The sequence below is a fragment of the Rattus norvegicus genome, chromosome 2, assembly GCF_021556685.1.
Source record: "Rattus norvegicus strain SHRSP/BbbUtx chromosome 2, alternate assembly SHRSP_T2T, whole genome shotgun sequence".
NCBI lineage: Eukaryota > Metazoa > Chordata > Mammalia > Rodentia > Muridae > Rattus > Rattus norvegicus.
In genome coordinates this window covers 216,119,398-216,146,376 of record NC_141535.1, presented here as the reverse complement: position 1 = coordinate 216,146,376, position 26,979 = coordinate 216,119,398, and the positions used below count along the sequence as shown (strand labels likewise).

The 26,979-nt window shown below is 35.6% G+C and overlaps 1 protein-coding gene across 1 annotated transcript in view; it reads right to left on the bottom strand.

Moving 5' to 3' along the window:
- Ndst4 (N-deacetylase and N-sulfotransferase 4) overlaps positions 1-26,979 on the bottom strand; it is a 338,766-nt gene that overhangs the window by 159,886 nt on the left and 151,901 nt on the right. Inside the window, 2 exon segments of the mRNA NM_001191849.3 lie at positions 18,424-18,578; positions 24,615-24,702. Coding sequence (NP_001178778.1) covers positions 18,424-18,578; positions 24,615-24,702 — 243 coding nt within the window.

Genomic DNA, 26,979 nt, shown 5'->3' with positions numbered 1-26,979 from the left:
ATACTCACTGATAGATAACTGGGTAGTAAGTCTGAGGAACCAATCTTTATCATGAATCCAAGTGCATACATCTCTGGATAATTGTGTATACTTCAAGGTTTTTCAGTTTTTGCCAACAATATACTACTAACTATATCACAAGTTTATTTTATTTGTTTGATTTTTACAACCCATCCAAAATTTAAAACACAAACTTAGCACACTAATGCAGCATCTCCAATTGTGGGTCAAATACTTCAGGTAGCACTTTATTAATCTAGAATTTATAATCTAGAGATAGCTTGTTGCTAAATGGATATAGACTCCATTATTGATTGAGCATCTTTTTTTGTTTTCTGTTTCTTTTTAACTTAATAGTAACAATATGTTATAATTATCACCATCATTAACATCATCATCATCATCATCATCATCATCATCATCATCATCATCATTATTTATGTGTCTAGAGGGCGTCAGGGAGTAGCATCTCTTTAGATAATTCTGCTTGTCCTGAATCTCACTATGTGAGTCAGGCTTGCCTAGAACTCTCAGAAATCTGCATGCCTCTTCCTTCTGAATGCTGGGTGTGATGACATACACCACCACATTCACCTAAGAATGAAGAATTTTATTTGGTGCACAAGTCTGTTTCTTCCTTCTCTTCTCTCTCTGGGCATGAATTTCCTACTTTTTATCCTGATGAAACCAAGCGATTTTTATACACCATTTTTAAGTTTTTTTCTTTAAAGTATTCTTTATCAATTTCTAGTTAATTAGAAATTAATTCATGGCTCTACTCCATTCTGAAATTTTTAAAAATAAAAACCTCAAATACTACTTTATTATGACACATAACACATATTGCTTAGTTATAATTCCTTGAAAATAATCTCCATTTAGCTTCCCTGAGGTCAACGAAAGTGCTAAGCAGATACTGAATAATCACCAGTTATCTGTGGAGAAAAGGAATGAATGAAGGAGCTAAAAATGAGAGATAAGACAATGAAGAAGAAACAGAGGAAGTACTGAAAGGATGGAGTTACTTTTCACATAGAATACTTCAGTTAGAAATAACTGAAAAAAATTGGATATAACTGGAAAGCAAGAATGTCAGTATTTGTATTTGTTAGGTAACATGGGTCAATTGCTTTTAATTTTTCAATTTTTTGTTTACTTAAATTGGCTTTAATTTAGATAAGGTTTTACGAGGTAGACCAGGCTGACCAGGAGCTCTAAATTATACTGCTTTAGCTTCCGGGGTGTTGGGATCCCAAGTATGCATAGCCACAATTAACTCACTAATTTGTTAACAAGTATAATTTTGTCATCCATATTTGTTTTTGGTGGAATACTTAGCAAGACTCTCATCTCATGAATAATTGGTAATCCCTTCTGTATTGAATTATGGATAGGTGGAGGTTGCTAAGCATATTTGAACACATTGTTTCTGCTCTTGACTTGAATATTGCATGAGCTTGCAAGGTTATTATTGTTAGTATTAGTTATCAATTTGATAAAATCTAGAATCCCCTGGAAGGTGAATCTCAAGGCATGCTCGTGTGACTTTATTTCAATGTCAGCAAGTGTGGTAGGAAGACCTCTGTGGGTATCACAGATTCCAATGGCTGCCCTCAGGGACTATATACAATGACAAAAGAGAGCTGAGCATGAGTGAACACATTGTCTTTCCCGTGCAAGCTTACTGTGAGCAGCTGCTTTAGGTTTTGCTGCCTCAGCTTCTCCACCATGATGAACCCTACCTTAAGTCAGAGCTAGAATACCATCCCGATATGCACCAGGAAAGGTGCTTTATCCCATCAACAGGAAAGGAAACTAAGATACTCCGAGAAGACAGCTGTCTTACACTGAAACAACCTCATAATTCTTTAAACAGTTACGTGCTTCTTAAAGAGGAAATAGCAGCCATGATAAATGATGTTACATGGTCTTTGAAATGCTTGTTCAGCAGAGATTCTGTTAAGCATTATAGTCACACGCACAAAGGGCAGGTTGGACCCATGTTACATACCTAACTCTAAAAGTCATTTGCAGAATTTGCCGGCACCACTGATATAAAAATTAATAAAGATGGAGTCTGAAAATGGTTTGTGGCTATGATCATATGCTGATATGTGACGCTGAAAGTCAGGACACACAAGGAAGAGATTTATGCTTAGTTTTTGCTTTCTTGAGAAAAGCCTGCCTTTTCTTTCAGATGCTCTGCATTGTGCATTATTCTGTATAACACACACGGAACTTAGTAGTGAGGGAAAATTCTAACTCGCTTTAAAACAAGTAAATTAAATATTGTCAATGCCTGTCATCTTGTCCCTGGGATAAACCTACTGCAACTGCCCGTGTGTCAGCCCCTGACAAGAACAGAAACTGAAAGATCTGAAATGTTCCTTAGAAGCATACGCTTCAGAGGGATGACTGCAAAACCACACAGAAGAGTGTGAGCCATTTTCACATTTTTTTTTGCTTATCAGAAATAATGATTATAACTATTCTAATCAGATAAATGCAAGTCTTAATAGGTTAATATCAACCCTTCTTTGGTAATAGAACACTTCCTTTCCTGCTATTGGGACCACCCAAGATGCACTGGAACTTTGTAGGTGGAATTTATTTTTGGAGTTTAAACAAACATATTCAGAAATGAAATCACTGCTTGGTGTGAGAAAGATGATTCCGTTAAGATGGAGCTTTTGAGAATGGGTGTGAGTCTGTCCTTACCCTCTGCCAGGAAAATCAAATAGATAAATATCCCTTTAGAGTGATTCTGTCGGAGGGAAATTCTTAAACCCACCTGCCAATAACATCAAGTCAAGGGCTTTTCATGATATAACGCATGACAAGGAATGTCGTTTTTCTCTAAATCCTTTGCTAAGCAGTATGAATATTAATAGGTGATGAAATACCAATTCTAATTTGCAGCTAGAGAGTTTATGCTATTCTTCTTGTGGGCTTAGTGAAAATGGGAATTTATGAGAACCTCAGAGGTTTCTTGAATAAGCAAGCCAAGAACTTTATTAAACAATATTATTCCTCTTTACAAAGGGTAAAATCCCTATCTACTATGAGTGAGTGCTTAAAAGAAGAAATATTCATATTTTATTTTGTTAAATACTCCAATCACTATACTATATATTTGTACTAGATACCAACCCAGGAACTTCTGTATACCAGGCAAGCATTTCATAATGGAAACACATCTCTACTTCTTGTCTGTAACTTTCTTAGCTAAGGAAAATCCAAATCTTTGAGAAAATACATGAAATATGTTTGGTTCATTTATTAATTTAAAATCAGTGGTTCAAGCTGTTAAAACAACGTGTGGAGTAGTTTAAATGATGGTTTCCAATAACCCATAATATTTAATTTAATTTTAATTTTTGAGGTTTTTTTTTTATTATAACTTTGGCTGTCCTGGAATTCAGTCTGTAGACCAGGCTGGTCTTGAACTCACAGAGATCCACCTGATTTAGTCTGTAGAGTCCTGGGATTAAAGGGATGGGTCATTACCACCTGGTCACCCATCATATTTTAATATTATATTTTGTTAATAGTGTATAAATGAAAAGTCTAGTCTAAAGTCTTATCATCCTCAATCTCTTGACTGAAATACAAAACACTAACGTGAATATAATAAAATCTTGGAAGTGTACCAAGCTATGGTAGAGATAAATCTGGAATATGATCTCAGATGAATTATGCCTGTGGACACTTTTGAACCATATCAAATATGAAAAGGGCAAGAATATTAAATATAAAAAGCAAGAAACATTCGGATGTAATTTTATCTGTATTAACCATGTAGGTATTTAAAATACACTTAAATTGTTAAAAATGACATCTGCAAATAAATGCTATATGTACAGTAACAAAAACAGCAAGGATTCATGTAAGTAAGCTTCAAGTTTACTGGCTGATATTTTATAATCTTCCCACTGTGACTTTAATATGCTCTTTGTTCAAATTGCATTTTTCTCATCATAGATTTCCAATGCTCGAACTGACTAAATTTACGATCAAGATCATGAACATATTCTATTTTCAAAACAGCTAATTCACTGCTCTCCTTTCAGGAAAAAAAACCCTAGGATTGAATTTCCTTATTTAATGCTTCTTAAACAAAAATACTTTCTGCACACTCTACTTTAGGATTTGAAAATGTTTCTATAAAAATTAACTGGAGAGATTAAACAAACAAAATATTTCCAAAGCCCTAGTGAGTTTTAATTTGAATGCACATTCTAGGAATTAAAAGCAGATCTGAGCAAAAAATCAGAAATTTTAGATCCATTTCTATCACAGGACTTACATATGAAAGAAGATGGCAAATTGGGGACAGAAAATTAAAAAGAGCTGAGATTAAAGGATATTAAAAATGAGCTAAATTAAAATTCATTTATCCTCAGAGAGCCAGAGAAAGAGGAAGCAGATGTTTAGGTAAGACTATAAGTAGAACACTTTGCAAAAGAAAATAAAGAAAAAAACCCTCTGTACTCTCTCTAACCCGCTTTAGAAGATGATGTCACCACAGACTGTTCTTTTACTTAGTCTTTTATAATTTTCTCCTAAACACTGTATATACAGTGTAGACTAGGAAGTGGAAGGAAATTATCTTACTAACTTCAAGAATTATAGACCTTCGGAGGAGGCAAATCAACCTTCATTTTTAGGAAGAAGAGAGGAAAGCTCGGTCAAAGCCAAACTCCATAAAAGCAGCACAGGAAAGGGCACAAGGTAATTATTTTACAAATGCAAGTGGAAAGCAGTTAGCAAGGACTGCAGCTACTGGAAAGACAAACGGAGAGGTTCTGTGAACCTATCAAACAACATATGGGCATCTGCAGCACGTAAAAAAAAAAAAGTACCAGATGCCTGCATCAAGGGGATCACCTTATCATAGTGAGGATATCTTAATTATAAGTCACAAGGTCCAGATTGCATGCTGACATCCTTACTATAAACTGCAGAAGATGGATTCAGAGTGGCCAAAACTAGAAATATCAGTGAGGAGTCTACAATCATAAGTCAGTCAAGATAGAGATGGTGGAGTTCTGACTCCTAGAGGGATGGTATGAGGAACTCTGTGGATCTTCTGTTGGGGAAGCATTAATAACTGCTATATAAAGAATGCCTTTGAAGCTCTCTTTAGAATCTTCTTGGAAAGCAACAAAGTCAAGAGAGCAAATGTAAAGAAATAGTTAATTATAGAAAGGTTCATAAAAGTAGTGATTGATCTTGACCCCTGTGCCCCTGACCCAACTTACCATTGTAGAATTTGAACCTCAAGCAAATGTAGCCAAGAAGACAGGACTCCTTGCCTTAGCTCTCTATTTACATCTGTGGTTTCACCTTTGAGAGGCAACCCTCCACAGTCATCCTGCTCCTTGTGCAGAAGTCTAAACTGGTTAAGATTTGTTGAGGAATCTGAAACTCTATTCAATCTAGCCTTAGTGATGAAGAACAGAGGAAAAAGAGAACATGGAGTTGTTTCTCATAGAGTTGTGGTTTCATACCAGAAAAAGCAAGCTGGACAGGTCAGGGACTTCTACACTGACTTGGGATCCATCCTATAAATCCAGTTACTGTGTTGAGGAAAACAACCTTAGTTCCCACCTCCAACATCTCTGCAGGAGAGACTTTATTTACCAAGGACAGTGGGCAATACGAGGAGAAAGCACAGATTTCTCCCTATAGATACAAAGCTATATTTGGGGAGATAAAAGGATATATAATTGAAGTCCAAGATCACTTTCAAGGATGGTAAGTCTTGCTAGGTGTTGAAGAGGAGAGTGTTTGTATCTTAGTAGTAAGTAATAAGCTAGTCACAGACTAAACAGATGTTTAACAGAGAAAACTAAAGAAGGTCATTAAGAGTTACACTCCATGAATCCACATCTTTATAAGTTGAACTCAGATAATGTATTCATCTGCAACCGGAGGCAGTAGTAGAAAGAGTAGATACATTAGCTTATCGTTACTGGAGGCTTGCAGCTGAGAAGCCATCACAGGATGGGTAGGTAGATCAAGAGAAAGACATATAGGGAACCCTGATCTAAGTGACTGCCTCCTCAAAGTATACGCTTCAAGGAGCATCATTGAAAGTGCATACTTCAAGGGACTCATCCTAGGCTATTTAGTCATAGTAGAAAGCACATAATTAAATAAGGCAAAGGAGAGTCTGAGGATGGGGGAGGGTGTCAGGATGAAAACTCCAATAATAACTAGTTGAAATGTTTAGATTTTTAACAAAAGAATTAAAAGATCTTCAACTAAAATGAACAGTTTGATCCATAGAAAATGAAGAAAAGCATAATAATCTCCTTCAAAGACTTTATATGCTCAATTAATAAGAATTTTAAATGTATTTAAAGAACTAAAGCACACACTACTCAATGTCATAGAATGTATAAAGTCAGTATCTATTCAAATAAGGAATATCAATGTGTTAGATATTATAATAAAGACTCAAAAAAGTTAGAGTCCAAAAGTACCTTTATTAGAATTATAAAAGAATTTGTTATAAGGTTCAACATGAAGTTTATGTATGACATGATAGTCAATGGATTTATAGAGATTATTGATAGATAACTTAATGGAGATTATAAAGTCCGAAGAAGAAAGAGTAAAAAAGGAAGAAAAACATTGAGTGACACAGAGAACATAAGATTCCTTGTGAAGGGAACTGCTGTATGTAAGATGGAAATGCCAGGACGATTATAAGAAAAAGAAAGGAAAATTACAGTCTTCAAAGAGACAATATGAGAAAAGTCTTGAGTTTGATGAAAATCATTCTGGTATATCCAAGAAGATCAATAGGTTCTAAAATAAACACAAAGAAATAGACATGGGGTAAAAGCTAAGGACAAGCATATCCTGATGTAGTTAAGTGAAGCTAATTACAGTGAAGAGGGACACATGGAGGTTGACAGTTAACTTGGCATGAGAAAGCATAGAAGAAAGAAAGGGACGAGCACACACAGTCAAAGTGTGGCACGAGCAGCCATCGACAGTCATCTTACATTCAGGCAGTGTTTCCTTTCAAAAAGAAGGTGAGGGGAGCATATCCAAATGTGCTGACAGGCTTAGGAAACTCATTGCCAGCAACCTTGTCTTATTAGAAAAAATAAGAGTTCTTTAGGCTCACAGCAAAAACAATAGAAAACTTGACATCTGCATAGCTGGTCACGAGTGTGGTGAAGATGCTTATGGAATCGTGGCAAGCAATGCCAATGTATAGTCCTACTTTTATCACGAAAGATCTAGAAAACAATTGTCCAAAGCAATACATATGGAATTTTGTTCTTAGACATACATGTGGAAATGTTACATATTTCTAATAGCAACATGAATGAGACAAGGGGTGGGGGGCAGGACACTGACTGAAGCAGGAAACCAACAGTAACTAGAAGCTTCTACCCACACGCACAACAGAGAACAACACACAGAGGAATCTAGAAATATCTGTGTACTGGAATTTCTTTACTTTGGGATTAAAAATGTAACCTGACATCCTTGATCAATTATGATCATGCAAGGGAGATGTTTATCAGGTACAGAGTATGTGTATCGATGATAGCAGAGATGGATGGGAGAAAGTTAATTAACAGTGCCATTCCCATATCTCTCTGTCTTACGCCATTAAACAATTGAAAGAGATGTAGAGATATGTATGGTGAACCCTGAGTCTTGATTCAAAAGGAGTAAAAGGGAAAGTAGAAATTATGTTGCTAATCCAGCCAATAGACTGAACTGCAACTGGGGAGCACACATGGGATGGACCTAGGCCCTCTGAACATATGGTACAGTAGTGCTGCTCTGTTTTCTTATGGGACATTTTAACAGTGGGAAAAGGGTGTGTCACTGACTCTGCTGCCTGTATTTAAGAACCTTTCCACCTACTGGGTTGCCCCATCTAACCTTAATAGGAGATGCGGTACTTAGCTTACTACAAATTCATACTCTATGAATGTTGATATCCATAGGAACACTGCCCTTTTCTCAATAGAAATGGAGGAATGGATTATGCATGAGGTACAGGGGAGGTAGGAGAAAGACATGGGAAGAGAGAAGGGAGGGGAGACTACAGTCAGAGATGTTAAGTAAATAGGTAAATAGAAATGATAGAAATTATAGAAAAAAGCAAACATGGTAATAGATGAAAATGAAGACATATCCAAACATAAGAGCTATGCAGCATTTAGAGCATAATCATGAGTTATAAATACCTATGTTCAAAATGAAATATTTGAAATCCATAGCCTAGTTTCCCCCCTTAAAATGGAAAAAGAACAGCATATCAAACATAAAGAATGCAGAGGGAAGAATTTAGTGCACAGTTAATATTAAGAACAAAGAAGTAAAGACAGGACTCACTGAAGAACCAAAATGTGGTTCCTAGATATTTTGAAAGGGATTAACAAATTAAAAAAGCTGCAGATAGAAAACCAAACAAGTAAATAGCAATCAGAATAAAACAAAAGGAAAACAAAACCGAAGGAGCCTAGATCTAAGTGTAAAAGTCAGACAAAGGAACAGTCGCAACAGTGTGAACCATATTCCTAAAAACCACCTCCACAGAAGGTTTTGAATATTTTATAGCAACAAAGTTAGGAAGCTTAGATCGAATTGATCAGCTAATGAAAACAACCTGCCAAATGGACTCAATTAGAAATAGAATCATTTATAACAAATCAGTTGTCTTGATAACTTAAAAAAATATTCTCACAAAGAAAATCCAGGGCCAAATATCTTCACTGGTGAGTGCCCACCAAACTTGTAATGAATTAGTGCCAAATATCTACAAATTATGCACAAAATTAGAAAAGGGTCTGCCATGTCATTTTTTCCATTTTTATTAACTTGAGTATTTCTTATTTACATTTCGATTGTTATTCCCCTTTCCGGTTTCTGGGCCAACATTCCCCTAACCCCTCCCTTTCCCCTTCTCTATGGGCTTCCCCTCCCCATCCTCCCCCCATTACTGCCGTCCCTCCAACAATCAGGTTCACTGGGGCTTCAGTCTTGGCAGGACCAAGGGCTTCCCCTTCCACTGGTGCCCTTACTAGGCTATTCATTGCTACCTATGAGGTTGGAGCCCAGGGTCAGTCCATGTATAGTCTTTGGGTAGTGGCTTAGTCCCTGGAAGCTCTGGTTGCTTCTACCATGTCACTTTGAGAACTGTTATTTACTAGTTGGAAAAATATGGTAAAAGTTTAGGTTATTACATTTGTGACTACATAGGCATGACTTTTAATAATAGGTCTATTTCATGAGGAGTGTGTTCTTGTGTGATATTATGTGAACACACAGCATAGAGAAGACCTACACAAGCTAAGATAGCTGCATCATTAGTGGTAGGACTTATAGAACCACCCTCATGTATTTAATTTGAAAGCTTGCTGTATGGCATGTCATTGTACATACAAAACACATAGCAAGGTACTAGCTGAAATGGCCAGCAATACACAGCTGTAGGTGTACTACATACAACAAAACTAACTGACATTTGTCCCAGAAATGCAAAGCTCTCTTACAGCTGAAACTCACTTAGTATAATACACTAGTCAAGGAAGCATACATCAGCCAGACAAATAGATGGCAAGACTCACATGACAAATTCCATACCCTTTCCTGACAAATACAGTCAGCTGAGTAGGCATAGGCTCAGGTTTCTTTACTTAGTCATCAGTATCCAGTGAAATCTCACACTAATATGTTTAATGATGAAAAGTTGGACTACTTTCCTTAAGCAGCAAAACAAGGATATATGCTATTGCTATTTTCATTCAAAATTACCCTAGAGGTTCTAGTTAGGCAAGCTGAAAAAAAACAAGCAAAATAAAGTGTTGCTAGACTGGCAAAGAAGTGAATCTGCCTGTTTGCTTAGGGTGTGCTCTTAACATACAGCCAAATCCAAGTAATCAGAAGAGCTCTAAAATAATATAAGCAACCAGAAAAATTGAAGGCAAAGGGTATTTGTATTTTTGTAAACATTAATAAACAAAGAAAATAAATAATGTAACACAAAATGAAGAAACAGTTCCATAGAGAAGTAGTCTTTCCCCCCCGGGGAAAAACAATCACACCATAGGTTACCTATGTCAAATACTCAGTTCAATTCTGAAAAGACAGATATGTAAGGAACACATAAACTTAGCAAGTTGTGTTTATGTATTTAGTAACACACAGATACACAGACAGACAGACACACACGCACACACACACACATCAACAGAGGGAAAGAGGCCATGATTCTGAGAAAGAGCAGAAGGTGTTCATGGGAGGATTTAGAGGGAAGATATGACATTATATTATAAATTACTCAGCTATTAAAAACAATGACTTCATGAAATTTATAGGCAAATGAATGGAGCTAGAAAATATCATCCTTAGTAAGGTAACCCAATCACAGAAAAACACACATAGTATGCACTCACTTATAAGTGGATGTTAGCCCAAAAGCTAGAATTACCCAAGATACAGTCCACAGACCACATGAAAGTCAAGAAGAAGGATGACCAAAGTGCGGATGCTTCAGTCCTTCTTAGAAGTGGGGACAAAAATATTCATAGGAGGAGATATGGAGACAATGTTTGGAGCAAAGAGTGAAGGAATGGCCGTACAAAGCCTGCTCCACCTGGGGATCCAGTCCAGATTCATACAGCCACCAAACCCAGACAATTTTGCTGATGCCAAGAAGTGCATGCTGACAGGAGCCTGATATAGCTGTCTCCTGAGAGGCTCTACCAGAGCATGACAAATACAGAGGCAAATGCTACCTGCCAACCATTGAACTGAGAATAGAGTCCCCATTGGTGGAATTAGAGAAAGGATTGAAGGAGCAGAAGGGGCTTGCAACCCAATAAGAACAACAATACCAACCACCAGAGCTCCCAGGGACTAAACCACCACCCAAAGACTATATACGGACTGACCCGTGGCTCCAGCTGCATATGTCGCAGAGGATGGCCTTGTTGGGCACCAATGGGAAGAGAAGCTCTTGGTTCTGCCAAAGCTGGACTCCCCCTGTGTAGGGGAATGTCAGGGTAGGGAGGCAGGAAGGGGTATGCGGATGAGGGAACACCCTCATAGAAGAATGGGGGTGGAGATGTGATAGGGGGTTTATGAACAGGAAATAGGAAAAGGGGACAACATTTTAAATGTAAATTAAAATATCCAATGAAAATAATGAAAAATAATTAAAATATTATATTCTCAAAAGATAAAACATTATTTTAAAAATAGGAATGACAATTCATTGTCACTAGGATGGCTGCAATAAAACAGATAGTAATAAGGTTTGAAGAGTGTGTTGTAAAGTGGGGACCTCCTCTTTTTCTGGTGGGATTAGAAGTGGTACTGGTACTGTGGGAAGAGTGGGCAGTCACGAGAATGCTAAACTTAGCCTATGGCCTAGACTTACTGGAATATTGAAAATACTACAGAGATAGTCACAGTGTGATGTTATACTATCAGTTGTATCTGAACGATCATAGTGGTATGGTAATGATAACTAAAAGTAGAAATTAACTAGCATCTGGTGGGGTAAACCAAATTAAATATAGCAGTGTAATAGACTATCCTTTGACAATGAAATGGAAGTTTCCAGTGTATGTGCTTCTTGAAAAACATATGCAAGGTTAAGAAAAAAAGAAAGATCATAAGCTAAATGAATTCATTTATTTCAAATATTCAGATTAAGGATCTTAAGATGATGAAAAGTATTTTCTTAATTTTTCAGATTGGGCAAGATAGGAGGGAAGACTGTATGCTGAAAGGTATGAATTTTATTTAGTAGCTGATAAAATTAAGGTGAAGTTTGAACAAATGTAGTAAAACTTTCTGGAGGTGTTTTATACGTGTGATCTGTATCATATGTTAATATTGCTATTAGTTTAGTATAGTTTCTAAAAATCATACAGTGGAGGCTTCGATGAAGTAGATCGTGCTTTGGGTGGCAAGATCCGCCAATTCCTGGAAGAGTCTTCTGTAGATGCTACTAATTAGATGAGAAAGCACAGCACAAGGTACATCTAATAGTTTTGTCTTTGTGGGTTATGATTGTCTCTAAGCTTGAAAATGTTATATTTATTTCATTCTCAGATATCTTCAAATCAATGAAATGACAGCAATTTTGAACAGGATTCCACACTTTACATGGGGTTACATGTGACAGACATCATACCTAGTGGCTTCAAATGAACTGTCTCCTGCTGTTCCTTTCCTAATATTTTTTCTTCTGTGTGTGTGTGGAATGGAGCTGGTGCCTGGCTTCTCCACCAGTGCATGATGAACATGACAGGTATGACTCCTGCAGGGACCCTGAAAATCTCTCTCATTCTCTGTCTCAGAGCGCCATCCTGTCATGCTGTGATTTTTCTCCCTGGAGCAGCTAATATGGTCAGGAAATCAAGACAGCTCTAGATAAAACCTGATGAGAAAATTATGTTCTTAGCCTCCTCACTTGTGAAGAACTGAACCTTATCAACGAATGTGAGTAGTTGACCTTCCACGTAACCTCAAGATCACCCTCCACCAGAGCTTAACCCGTGACTCTCATAAGAGATTAGACCTGCGGCATCCTGTTAAGTCACTACTCAGACTGCTGCAAAGCTAATGTGTCTTTAAAATCTTCACATTGTGGGTAATTCACTATAGATCTCGAGGATGTTCAATGCTGAAGGAGTAGACACAAGAATGTTTCTAAATAGGTGTGCGCTCCACAGGGTCTCTCAGAAGCTCAACTTATTGTTAACATCTCTACTAATTTATTGTGCTAAATAAACAAGGTAAAATCTACCTCACTGACATTTGAAGTGTGCAATGTATTAAAATTCATTGTTTGTAGAGACACTGTTTTGCTTGGCAAGCTAAGGTGCATTTTTCTTGCCCAAGTGAACCATCATGCTTCTTATTAACAGGTTCCTAATTTACCCTGTCGCTAGCCACTGGAAACCACCATCCTACTGTCCAGTTCTTTGAACTTTACTTTTTACAGAAAGTTGTGTGAGAAGTTCCTACAGCATTTGTCATCACAATTCACATTGTCTCCTCCTCTAGACCTTGGTGCTTTGGGTTACTCTAATAACTGTCATCGTCTTATCTAAGTCATCTGTTTCTTGTGTATTTACTCTTCTGCATTTGAAAACTGTCTATTATTCATTGTTGATTCTCTGAGATACACACCTCGGTCCATTGTGAAAAGTGATAAATAACCTAATAAATCTTATCACAATTAAATCATATTCTTGTATTTTCTTTACTCCTCATCTCAGACTATCTATTAGTTACAGATTACTGCTATTTAGTAGTTGTGTGTATCAATGTGTCCATGCATGTACTACAGCACACGTGTAGAGATCAGAGGTCAACCTGAAGGGACCTACTCTCTCTAACATCTGTGCGCTCTAGCAGATGAGGTTCAGCATCTAAGGCTTGGTGGCGAGCACCTTCACTCTGAAGTCATATCACCTATAATTTTTTTTGACACATGTGTTCGTTGCATTGCACAAGGCTGCATGTTTTGTAGTACAGTAAAGCTGTACCTCATACAGAGGGACAAGAAGCACTGTTTTACCTTACTGGGCCAACAGGTCTACTCGTGTCCCATTTCAATAGGAAAGTTAGACAGCAGATACAGCATGAAGCCTATTTTAGAATTTTCTGTTGTTGCTAGTTGATAGCTATTTGTGGGATTGGTTGTGTGTGTGTGTGTGTGTGTGTGTGTGTGTGTGTGTGTGTGTGTGTGTTATACATATGTCAGTGAATTTGTGCTTGTATGGGTTCATCTGGTACCCAGTGTGTGTGCTATACATATGTCGGTGAATTTGTGCTTGTATGGGCTCATCTGGTGGCCAGAGATGATACTGAGTGCTTTCTTCTTCAACTCTCTGCATTAATTCTTGAGACACAGTCTGTAACTGAACTTATACATCATTGCTTGGTTAGGCCGGCTTGTCCCTGAGCCTTAGTGGCCCACTCCCTCCCAGTTCATGGATACAGTTGCGCAGCCATGTCCTAATTTAACATGGATGCCGTCATTAAGTCTTCATGCTTGCACAAAATCCACTCTACCCACTGAGCCATCTTCTCAGCTGCCAGCTTGTGTTTCAATGAGAATAACTTAAATGTCAGCATTTTCATGTGATGAATATTGGATCGAATTATGAAACAGGTATATGCATATTTCATAAATATGTGTAACTTTCGAAACAGCAGAACTCAGAACCATTAACTTAAAGAGTCTTCAGTTACTTAGTTTAAATAAGAGACTTTACTATTCAGTAAAATGTGAGGGAATGGCACCATTATAAAAATGTTAGAAGGGAAGACAAAGTGCTGGTTCTTTTCCCTTCAGGATATTTTCTCATTTGAAATAATCAGTGGACTGAAAATCCCCACTGGGTTAGAAACTTTAATGAGTGTGCATGCTAAACTTAAAACAACAAAACACATTTTTTTCACATGTCTATTGTGGAGTAAAAATAAATAATTCAGGTTTATGCTTCAGGCGTATTTTTCTCCTCTGTGATTGAAATGGAGATGTAGGTTAAATCAGAGATGATTTTTGGTCACTATTTCATTAGCTCATTTCATGTTAATGAATGTTTCCGGTTTTCTTCAGCCTTTGTTGTCATCTTTGAACCTTTGCTGCTATTTATTGACAAGCTCTTGCAGCAGAATGACAGCAAAGATCTATGATTTATTATAGAAAAATCTTAGGGACATTTTCCGCTACTTTTCTGTCATACCAAGTAAAGTACACTGTCGCTACTGTATCTTGAATGACTACACAGATGAATAAATTAACACCTTCTGTACAAACATACAAACAGGCATGGCATATATGTTCATGTACTAAAATTGTACATTCACACTTCACATAGAGTTAATCTGTAATCACAGATGAAGTGCACATCCATCCTTCACACCCACTGCATACCTACAGATATGTAAGTGCGTGTACTTAGTAAGTACATGTACAGATATGTAAGTGCATAAACAATGACACAGTTTTTTGTTAGTAACGCTTCTTGCAGGACAATGAAAGGATAAACGAACATTCATTAATATATTCCTTTCATTTTTAAACATGTTCTAAGACAGTATGTACTCTACCCAGAGAGATTACAGAGTCCTACAGATATGACCGTTCTGATTTAGTTCTAAAAAACTTTTCCTACAGATATCGTATCGAGGTCCTACTAGTCTATTTGATAACTGTTTGGGATGTTATGAAAACAAGTGTGCTTTTGAAACCGACAATCCTCTATCACCCATAGTCCCATGAAGGAGTAATTAGGTATGTTAGGATACAATTTTTAAGGAAAGAATTTAGCGCATTTGGTTTTTATGCATATAAATGCTCATTTAGTTAGAAAATGCCTTCCTATAATTGCTCCAGTTGCAGCCAGCTGAGTATTTCAAGATGTTCCATTCAAATTTGGGTACTGATGTTGTCAGTTATCACAAATTTTAGAACTGGAATTGATCAGTGGCATTATCTGGTCCAGCGCTTTCCTTTGGCAGATGAGTTGATGTAAATTAATTATCTAAAGAAAGTTTGTGATGTAGAGAATGAAAAACAGAGCCATTAGCATTCAGGGGAAGAAAGTGAAGCATGAAGACATTAAATAAGTTGCCAACTTTATTAAAACTGGTTACAAGCAGTTGGGACTAATTTTTAGCCTGCCAATATCTTACTGGTGCTTCCTACTGCCCAGTTCTCTCTTCATACTGTTGATGGTTTCAAAACGTTACTGGGAATAGAAAGACAATTTTATAAGAACGCAATGTTTCTTGACTCTGGACAAGACTCATATGGTTATGCCCCATTGATTGGGAGGGCGGGGCTCTCAAAGACAATGCTTAACAGTCTGGAGTTCTATGGCACTGAACTCTGGGGAGGAAAGGACAATGACACTGTGACATGTGTGTTTAACGAGCGTCATTTAAGTTGTAATACATTACATTCAAGTTATAATATTTTGACATTGAGACACATAATAGAATCTTTTTAAACACAGTGTACTTATAGGTTTTAGTGTAGAGTCTAGCATCACTGACTAAGCAAATGTAATTGCTTTGAGTGGCCTCTAAAAGCTTCCAACATTTCATTACAAAGCAATTACATCAGAGCCTTGTTCAGAACTCTCAGCATGGTTGAAAGAAAAAAAAAAGAAATGACTTGAACAGGTGAAATATATAGTCTACAAATCTAGAGAGCCAGACTGCTGAGTGCCAGTAGAGATGGGTGGATTTAAGACCATTGATAAGCATGTCTGATTTTCAAAGCACACAAGGAGTGTTTATTTGCATGGTTGTTGTCAAGTAGGGCAAATTAACTTATAATGGTTATAATGTTACTTAGCAATATGGAATTTTTTAGATAGTGTCCATACAAATCTTTTGTAAATCCACATTGAAAAATATATTCATATATCTACTTAAAACAACATATAACTACATATTTGTATTTAGAAATGAGATCATTGGAGCAACAATGCACATAGAGAGTTATGGGCTGTTTGACTCTATTGTGAACTCACTTGTGTATCTGCATAGCAGTCCCATGTGGTAATTCTTTCTACTCTGTGTGTGTGTGTGTGTGTGTGTGTGTGTGTGTGTGTGTGAGAGAGAGAGAGAGAGAGAGAGAGAGAGAGAGAGAGAGAGAGAGAGAGAGAGAGAGACCAAGACAAAGAAGGTTAAAGTGATTTGTACTACATCAAGCAACCATTCACTGAAGGACAAAGTTCACTCAAAGTGTTTTGGTACCCCAATCTATAAATCTATTATCTTAATCACTTGTTAGTTTCCATATCTATGAGTGGGGGCACTCTTCATGCAGGTGTGACAGCTTGGAGTCTGATGCCTTGGAATTTTAGAAAGAAAAGTATTCTTTTAAAAGAATAACAAACAACTAGGTATGTCTTCATAGGACTCCATTGTGTGCATTTGAGGGCTATGCTTCCAAATATGAGTTCAATTAATACCTAAAATAAGGCAAACTGTTTCATTAAAGGCAATATTAAAACACCTTGGCCTTGAGGCATAGGATCTCTTTCCCAACTCCATTACACAATGGCAGTAGAAACAGCTCACAGTGCAGGATTGGGGTAGTATTCCAATAACATCTTACTTAGAGACCTGAGAATTCAAACTTCACATTTTTTTATGTTGTAAAATATTATAGTTACTTCATTAGTTTCATCTATTATTAAAAAGATGTGTAGAAATGTATAACATTTTCTTCGTCTGTTATTCTTGGGGAGGCTACATGGATCTGACCTAGGACCTCTGCATATATGTTAGCTTGGTATAGCTTTGTGTTCTTGTGGGACTCCTCTAATGGTGAGGAGCAAGGACTCTCTCTGATTTGTTTCCTTGTTTCTGAGATCTTTTTCTTCCTGTTAGTGGCCTCATCTAACCCTCGTAAGACCTAGACTTATTGTATCTTGTTATGCCATGTTTGGTTGAGACTCTTGGGATGCCTTCTCTTTTCTGTCTGGAAATGGAAGAAGAGTATATTAAGGTGAGATAAGATTTGGGGGGGTGGGCTGGAGAGGATGGAGAGGAAACCTGCAATTAGGATGTAATATATGAGAGAAAAATAAATAAACAGACATACACAAACACATGCACAAATATATATATATATATGTATATATATTTAATTCAGAACACAAGAAAAGGCAATAGTCCTTCCCTAAGCTACAGATGTAGCTCTTCCCATCACAGGGGAATCCAGTGGGAACTTTTGGAAGTGCAAGTCTCAGGCCTTGCTAATCTATTGATTCAGTTATTGGGAGCAAGGACTTCCAGTTTGTGTTTTGAATGTTTGAATATTTTGTTGCTGAGGAAGACACAGTAAGGTTTAAAAGGAATGGAAAACTTTAATTTAGCCAAACTTAAAAGAGGGAAGTTTTAAGAAATAATGATACTTTACTATGATATACTGGAGAAAGCATGATGTTTTCTTTCTTTCTTTCTTTTTTTCTTTCTTTCTTTCTTTCTTTCTTTCTTTCTTTCTTTCTTTCTTTCTTTCTTTCTTCCTTCCTTCCTTCCTTCTTTCCTTCCTTTCTTTTCCTTCTTCCTTTTTTTAACCTAGAAGGATCCTTCAATAAGGTAGCACTTCTAGAAAGTGACCTTGAAAATACACCACTTTTTACCACTATGTATACATCCTATATATTTTATATATCTATGTATATATAATACGTATTTATAAATATGTATAATAACATCATGCATAATAGGTGCACATAACTGCCACAGAGTATTACAAAGCAACCTGAATCTGTAATATGTGTATTGCCCTTTAATGTTTTTCTCGTTCTCTTTTCATGGGATTCAATCAAGGTTATTATTTCAGAAGTTGTTTTTAGATCATGGCCATAATGGAGAAATGCCAAAATCATGTATACTCACCAGGGCAAATTCTTTGTTAAGAATCATCTGTTCCACTAAAGAAGACTCATTGTGGAACAGGTGGGGCTGCATGTGACTCCACATATGAGGAAACCACCAGAACTCATCCACAGACCTCAGCAGAAGGTCATCCCCTGCATCTTCTTCTTCAGTCCCTGTGAAATGGAAAGTGACAATGGCTGTTTGCAAGGCTTATTAAATTATTCATACTACTTTCTAAACAGAAAAATCATGAGTTTAGTATAAGTTACATCAAAGACGAGGGGCATGGATAAAGGTATGGTGGGTCCTGATGACCACGGAAGATGTATATATTATTCACAATGATATTTTAATGTTTATAGAAAATTTGATCAGAGGAGATTATAATTTTTTTCTAAAACTGTATCTATGTGTGCCTATAATTGAGTTGAAAATTTTATGAAATTTCTTCTGTTTATGAAAATGTCATAAATTTACTGAATTATTGTGGAAAATGAAAGTAATATATAAAGGCAAAATAAAGTGTAAATAGAACATTCTGCATAGTCATCCTTTAGACCTAACCATTTGGAATTATTTTTGTATTTATCTTTAAAATCTTTTAGTGTTTATTTTAAAGATATAACATTTATTCTGTAAGTACTTTTGCCTCTTTACATTTCAAGTTAATGCTATATATATATTAATTCAACTTTGTTTTATAGTAAAATTTATATAAATCATAACAATTTCACAAAACTTTAACAATGAATCTTATAATTATTTCTAAAAGAAACTTTCTTTGATAATTGAACATTAGTATGCCTTTCTCATTATAGAAACAATTTTTAGCCCAATGCACAAGAAGGGCACTCTGATGCTATATTTCAAAGCAAAACAGAAAAAAATCTATTTCTTTGAGAATACATCACATTGCATCTTTTCAAAACTACTTTTTGCTGTATGAAACTATATGTATCTTGTATAATTTTCCAAAATTTAGGAAAAATTTAAATTGTCTCAAATTTATTCATGCAATAATTGTTATATAATTTCAAACTACTAAACTACGTAAACTAAAAATGTACTGGCTTTTGGTATGCCTTTGTTTAGTTCACCCTTTGCTAACATACTATATTTAATAGGTGGGTTCTCTGCTTTCTGCTTTTTTAAAATTAAATTAGGGGACAATGTATTAATGTTATTTTAAAGGGTTCTTCAAATGTTTCTATGAAAAAGATTTCTTCAGTCATGGAAGAAATGATATGAAGTGTGTTAGGCACTTGGATTCAATTCTTGGGAGTTCCTTCTTTTCTACATAATTAACTATTTGATCTTGAATAAGTATAATTCTGAGTCGCAGGTTCTTCATTTAAAATGAAGATAAGAATACTTTTGCGGTAAAGTTTTAGTAAAGGGTCAATGAGATCGACTGAGGGAAGTACTTCATGTTGTGACTTCCAGATAGAAGTGCAATGACTTCATCCTTCTGAAAATCAAATCAACTGAGGTGTAATTGCTTTGCTTTTAATTGATATATTTTTCCACATTGTTAAAGATTTATCCTGTATAGATCATGCCTTTTAAAGTCAAACACTGGGTCTTACTAAGCTGCACTTGTAGCACATTTCTATCCTAGGACACCGAATAATAAAATACCTTAATTGTGCCTTCTTGTAAATAGTCAATGGCCTTAGCCTTCTACTATGTAGAGTTAAAGAACTCTGGATATTCATAAAGTCTTTTGAGTGAGATGGGCAGGCAACATTCATACTTTTCATAAGTTGTCTAAAACTGTTGGTTTCAGACTCCCGGTTCATTGACTTTTGTTTATTATTGTATGAGGATCATCAAAGGTTGAAATCCAAGCTAAGAAGCATATATCGTTTCTCCTGGGGCAATGCTTATGCTAGGTGTTTTATGTAACTAAACAGATTGAACCATGAATTAAAATAGTTGCTAATGTCACAAGTGAATAAAGATTGCTAACCACCCCACCCCCAAGAAACCAGCCTGTTTTTCTCTTGGTGTAGAGTGTTTGGGAAAGGATTTCCTTCTCTTCAAGCTCTCCTACTCATTACTGTGCATGACAGGAGTCACGGAGTGCTTCCTTGACCAGGAACAAGGTCAATCACTCAATTTTTAGAATATTGATATAAACAGTTGAATGACTGATCATAAAATATCAGCAATTTTGTATCAGAGATTATGCTAATTTACAAACACTCTAGGCAAGTTTGAAAGTGACATTTTTTCAGCTTCCTGTTTTTGAAGCATCATAGATTAATTTCTGCCAATCTTTGTCTTATTTTCTGCTGGTCATATAATTCAAAGCCACATGAAGTTGACCCTTGGCACTTTATATAGCTTAATGAAAAATATGATAGCAAGTCATGCTGGTAGAACACAGTAGAATTTTAAGTGATTTCAAGTTTAAGTGAAAATGGTACATTTTGCCAGTCAAAGCACATACATTTACAAAATTCATGTGTGCTTAAATAACAGGCTATAATGTTATTCGTAGTTCTTAATGAGCACATTGAAACAAGTTAAAGGTATTAAATTACCTGTGCTCCAATTAAGCTTTTACTTCTTATTTAAACATGATGCCTCTTGTTTCCTAGAAATTTTCAGTCAGAGTGAAGTACAAAAGAAGATTGCTTCTTGTCATTAATTTTTAAGGGTCATTGTTGTGAGAAAAATGACATGCTCCTGAAAGTTCTTTAAATCTGTCAGCATGAGGTTTTTGATGGTGTGCATGTCCTTGCTAAGAACTGAACCCTAAACATGAAGCGGGTGCTCTACTACAGTCTGGAGCCCAGGGCTCCACATAAACAATGCTTTCAGCAAGATTCGAACTATAGATTAACAGGTGTAAAGGTGAAGGTATAAGAGTTAATACGATTGAGAACATTACATTAGTTCTTTATTCTTCTTTGCAAAAAATTTCTGCTGATTGTGTATGAAATAGTCTAATGTTTAAATGTGAAAAATATTTCTTAATTTTCTTTTTATTTAGTGTTTGCCATGTCTTCACAGGTGGATATATAACCACCTTTATTAACCACCCGTTTGACCCTTCTTAGTTAATAAAAGTGTATTAAACATCTATCTACTTCCTTTGAATTAGAAAATAGATCCAAGTTAGTATTTCATAGACACTCCCTCTCATAGAAAATATTTTCAAAAATACTAATAATGAGAATTTACAACCTCATGTATGGGAGGTCATATTATTAATACAATTTTGGAGATGTGGAAACCAAAGTACAGAAAGGTTAAGTAGTTTGTGCATGTTTGTATAGTTGGTAATATGTCAAATTCTTGATTTCAATACTGCCCATCTGTTTCCATTGAGTGTCTTTTAATCCACAATGTATAAATAAAGAAAGAAAATGACAAAACTGAGATAATGATTTCCCTTCTTTCATCTTTGAAGTTAACACATTTTTAATTAAGTGAACTTTTAGGGAATAAACTGATAACTGGGGAAAACAATCTTGATCTAATTCTTAAACATGATTCATGACAATTATTGATGCTACATAGACTTTTTGATTATTAAATTATAATAACAGCAATAATTCTCACTAGAATCATATCCAGTGAAAAATATAATATACAGCACTCTCAGAGGGTGGTCTGAACTGCAGGGTTTCCATTTAGTGATGATTTCATGATGCATTTTCGATCAAGATGCAAACATTCTCAGACTTAGAAATTTAATTCTAAATTCCACACTTCTGCTTTTTCTTTTTAATCATCACCAAGTATTCCTCCTTCAATCTGCTACCTGTGCATGAAAGACTATTAGGGAAGGTTTAATAATATGACATTTTAGGGTGAGATTGGCTTTCACATGTGAAGGTCAGAGAGGTGGACAGGTAAGAAACCATGCTAAATGCAAATATAAGGGACAGTCTAATGCTTGCAGCGGTAGTCATTACTGCACTAGAAACGTGAGATTAAATGTCTTCAAAACAATGAGGCTTATCAATCAGCAGCCTTGCTCATTGGGAAATCAAGTCATTCTGCGAGTACAGACAGGTCTACCTCTCCATGGTTACACAGCACAGCCACAAACACAGAGAAGAAATGAACATTCTTGCCCTTCAACCTTTGTTTCTATAATGTTAACTTTCCAGATAGGCTGTAATTGGTAAGGGCGAGGCATTCCTTTATGATAAAGGGTATCAAAATATTCAGTTTTTGAGAAACATTTGGTAGCTTAAATGTGTTAATTATAATTTTAATAGTCCTTTAGACAATACCACTTGGTTGCTAAATGAAGTTATATATTTAAGTGAAGAAAATTAAATTTTTGAGATTTATGTATATATACATATGTCTCACTTGCTAAGTGAGCTATTCCCACAGGATAATATTATAGACTGTCTTCCATCATTTCTTGGCTAGGGTCGTTCAAATTGAAAGTCAATAAATCTATTTAAGAGATTATAATTAAAGTGTGTCTTTGGGAGAGTATCTTAATAACTATCTTTGAAATATTAACAAAAAGTGTCCTGTTTAATTTTTTTAGTGGATATATACTGTTCACATGCACGGGATGATAAAGAAGAAATGAGAAATACTATAACTTCCAGCAACATTCACATCTGGCAGGTTTAATATGTCTAAGCATTAAAAGGAAATAAAAGATGACTTGGTTATGTAGTACATTTCAGTCCAAAGAATGGATTTATTTCCACTACGAATCTATTTATGACAAAACGGTGCTGTTTGTTTATGAGCTGCAAATAATCTCCCGCCTGAGCAGACACAGTCGTCACAGTTATCTGCTTTTATTCCATTAGAGTTACAGCTTCTTAGTGCTGAACCCATTTTTAAGGAGATTTTTGAAGAACATTTACAAAACAATGACTACTTCAAATTGTAGGCTGGAACCACCTCATCTGTGCAGAGATGATGGCCCAATCTTTCTGCAAAATGCCATTTAAAATGTACAATTATTTGTACGAGTGACCCGAGTACTATCTTCCATTCAGTTACATTAAACGAATTTACATATTTAAAAGTAGAACCAAATAAATCAACAACAACAAACAAACAAACAGAACAAAGTCAAGCAAACAAACAAAAACTCACACACATCAGGAAAAAAACAAATGAGACATTGGTAAAATTCACTCTTCAAATAACCCATGCTGAGCTTAGCATGTGACACCTCCTTGCATAAGGAAGCTGCACTTAGGATGATTATAGGCTACCATTGCATGGGATAGTTTTATGAGTCAATAATCTGCACGAGGACCTGGAGATGACTGAAATGCTTCTGTTATGATGCTGGGAAACTACAGCTTTCTTCCTTCTTAAAGTATTTAGCTTACAGCCGAAATGCACACATAGGTACAGATCTGGGATATCTTCTTTATGGAGGCCCCAACACATACTTTACTATTGTTTTGTCCACCAATGTAATACAATACATTTTATGAGCATAGTTCCCTTATGTAATATAGCACAAGGCTAATATTATGAAGATAAAACATCAAAATATGAATGTGAGAATGCAAAGAAGATGTAGAGGAGCATAGAGTAAGTGCATGAACACTGGGCCAGTTCTGAGAATTTGTTTAGGGGCTGAGAATAAACAGAAAGATAATGGACAGAGGTGGGAAAAATGGATAACTAAATGTAAGGATTTTAATGGATACTGGCACTATTGAGTGAAAATAAATTTAGGAAATATTTTCTAAAGAAGCTAAAGTAATAAGATGACCTTTAGAGTCTATTGTATTTCTTTGAGTCTATAAAACCCAGATGCTATTACCAGGTGTTTTCTGAGTGAAAAATAATATATATGAAGTATATATATAATATATATGAAGTATCAATCAACCCAACCATTTGATGGTTAAAAATGCTGTCCAATGAGGGTCATTATATCATCTCTGTCATCATTGTTCCTACACTGAGTATTTGCTTACATGACACAGACAAAAGGCTACATATTTCACCTGGCACAGTGATGATGGTTCCTCTTAGAGAGTCTAAAAGTCAGTCTTCCTCATTTGCCCTTGATTCTAGTATTTCTTGCCTAATAAAGAAACCTGCTGTTTTTTTTTATTTAATTTAACTACTCAAACAATGCCCCGAAGTTGCCCCCTCATAATCAATATAGGCATCCTACATCTATTACTTATGGAACATTTAAAATTCTGTATCCTATTTATTATGTAGCTGCCTGAGAACACAAAGCTGCTTCTTACCTGTGTGGTAAAACTTCCCTGAAAATCCAAGGTTGAAGGTAAAATTTGCAACCTGAGTGCGCAGTAAATTTTGAGTCTCTAGTAATGCCTGAAATAAACAAGAAATTAACATGATTTTAGAAAAGTAAATATGAAGCTTTGGGATGCTTCTTTCCTAATGTGTGTGCATGAGAGAAACAATAAGAGCTTTAGTGAGCCTCAGTGTCTGATGGGCATTGATTGTGTATTCATATTGCAGCCATTGTAATTATTACGGATGTTATTTCATTGAAGGTCACCAAACTGTGAAACAGTTAAATCCTAAGCACATTATGCATCACTGAGAGCCAATTCTCCAACTGCACAGCCTTGAAATAATTTTTCATTTTGTATGAGACATTTCTTGAATTTCAGATTATTACATTTTCTTTCCATGGGGAAACTTCTTCAGAATTGTTTCTATAGACAAGGCCTATGCAAGTTACTAAGGAACCAGCCAAGAACTTTTATTTGCTCTACAACTCCTTGTGTGACCGTGTTACCACTCCTATAATTTTTAAGATAAAATTATTGAATTGAAAGCTTGAGTTTTTACTTTATAAACTAATGAACAGTGTACATTTTTAAGGCATTGCTTGCAATTCTGAAAAGAAAAGAAAACGTACGGTAATAAATACGCTAAATATGCTGTATGTTGCCAATTTGACAAAGTAATAGCCTCTATTCCCACAACATAGCAAACATCTCCTTAATTATGTATTATGAGTCACACTATTATAGCTTTTCATTTGTAGGTAAGACAAGAACACACCGATAATACCTAGAATTATTCAGTTTAGCAACCCTTCAGCTATATCATACTATCTTATAGAATATGGCATAATTTATGTCACCTATCTTAACCTATAAAACATAATTTAGATTTCCTATCTTAAGCTACGTAGCATAATTTAGGTCTTTTCCGTATTTCAGTTTTCTTAGTGGCCTGACTACTAATTTATTGATTCAGAATTCTTTTTCTCTTTTTCAATAGGATTTACAAGGGAGTTTTCTTCTGATGGAAAACTGGCACTATTAATGCCAAAGCATTTTGGCTATGGCCATCCATCTGTTCGGGCAATAAAACAGCCAAAGCTTAGATTGCTTACTCGGCATTGATCATAGTAAAGTCTTTGCTTTAAACCTTTTTATGATTTTTACTAATCTTTGTAAATTGTTTAATTATAATGTAAAAGAAGAAAAGAAACATGGATAAAAAGAAAGTGGTGCAAGGGAGGGAGGACAGGAGGGAAAAAAGAAGAAAGTGGGGGAAAGTGACCAAATAGATAGTAATAAATAATACAGTGCTCATACAAGAGCAAAATTAAATAGAAACAATCATGACCAATTTATTTTTAAATAGTGCATTGTGTAATAGCCCTAGCTGTTCTCTAACTCAATGTATAGACCAGGCTGGCCTAGAACTCACAGAGATAGTCTGTTTCTCAAGTGTTGGAATTAAAGGTATTCAACACCACATATTACAGTCCATCTTACTTTAATGATATACAAAAATAAAAAAAAACAGTAATAACAACAAAAACTAAACCAAAACTACAAGAAACTAGACTCATTAGTTTTAGCCAGTTCTAGCAAAAACTAAAGCACACAGAGGTAGAATCCAAACTGGCAAAATCAGAAATGAAAAGGTGACATAATGGTAGAAACTAAGTGAATTTTAAGGAACATCAGACAGATCCTACTACAAAAGCCTATACTTAACAAAAATAGAATATCTAGATTAAGTAAATGATTTTCAAGACATGTACCAGGTACCAAAGTTAAACCAGCACCAGATAAACTATCTGAACAGTTCCATAATCCCTAAGATATAAAAGCAGTCATTAAAAGTTTCTAAACCAAACCAACCAACCAACCAACCAACCAAACAAACAAACAAACAAAAACAAACAAAAAATCCCAGGGCCACATGGTTTTAGTGAAGAATTCTATCAGACCCTTGAAGAAGACCTAATACCAATACTCTTCAAATTATAAAATAGAAACAGAAGGAATACTATACAATTTATTCTGGGTAGCCACACTTATATTGGTACATAAGCCACGGAAAGACCCAGCAAAGAAAAAGTTTCACACCAGTTTCTGTTATGATTATCAATGCAAAAATACTCAAAAAATTCTTGCAAACCAAATCCAAGAAGACATCAAAAATATTATTGAGCATGATCAAGGCTTCTTCCCAGAGATGCAGAGATGGTTCAATATATATTAATCTATCAAAGTAATCCACTCTATAAACAAACTCAAAGAAAGAAAATTACATAATGATCTCAGTAGATGCTGAAAAAACATTTGACAAAATATAATATCCCTTCATGTTAAAAGT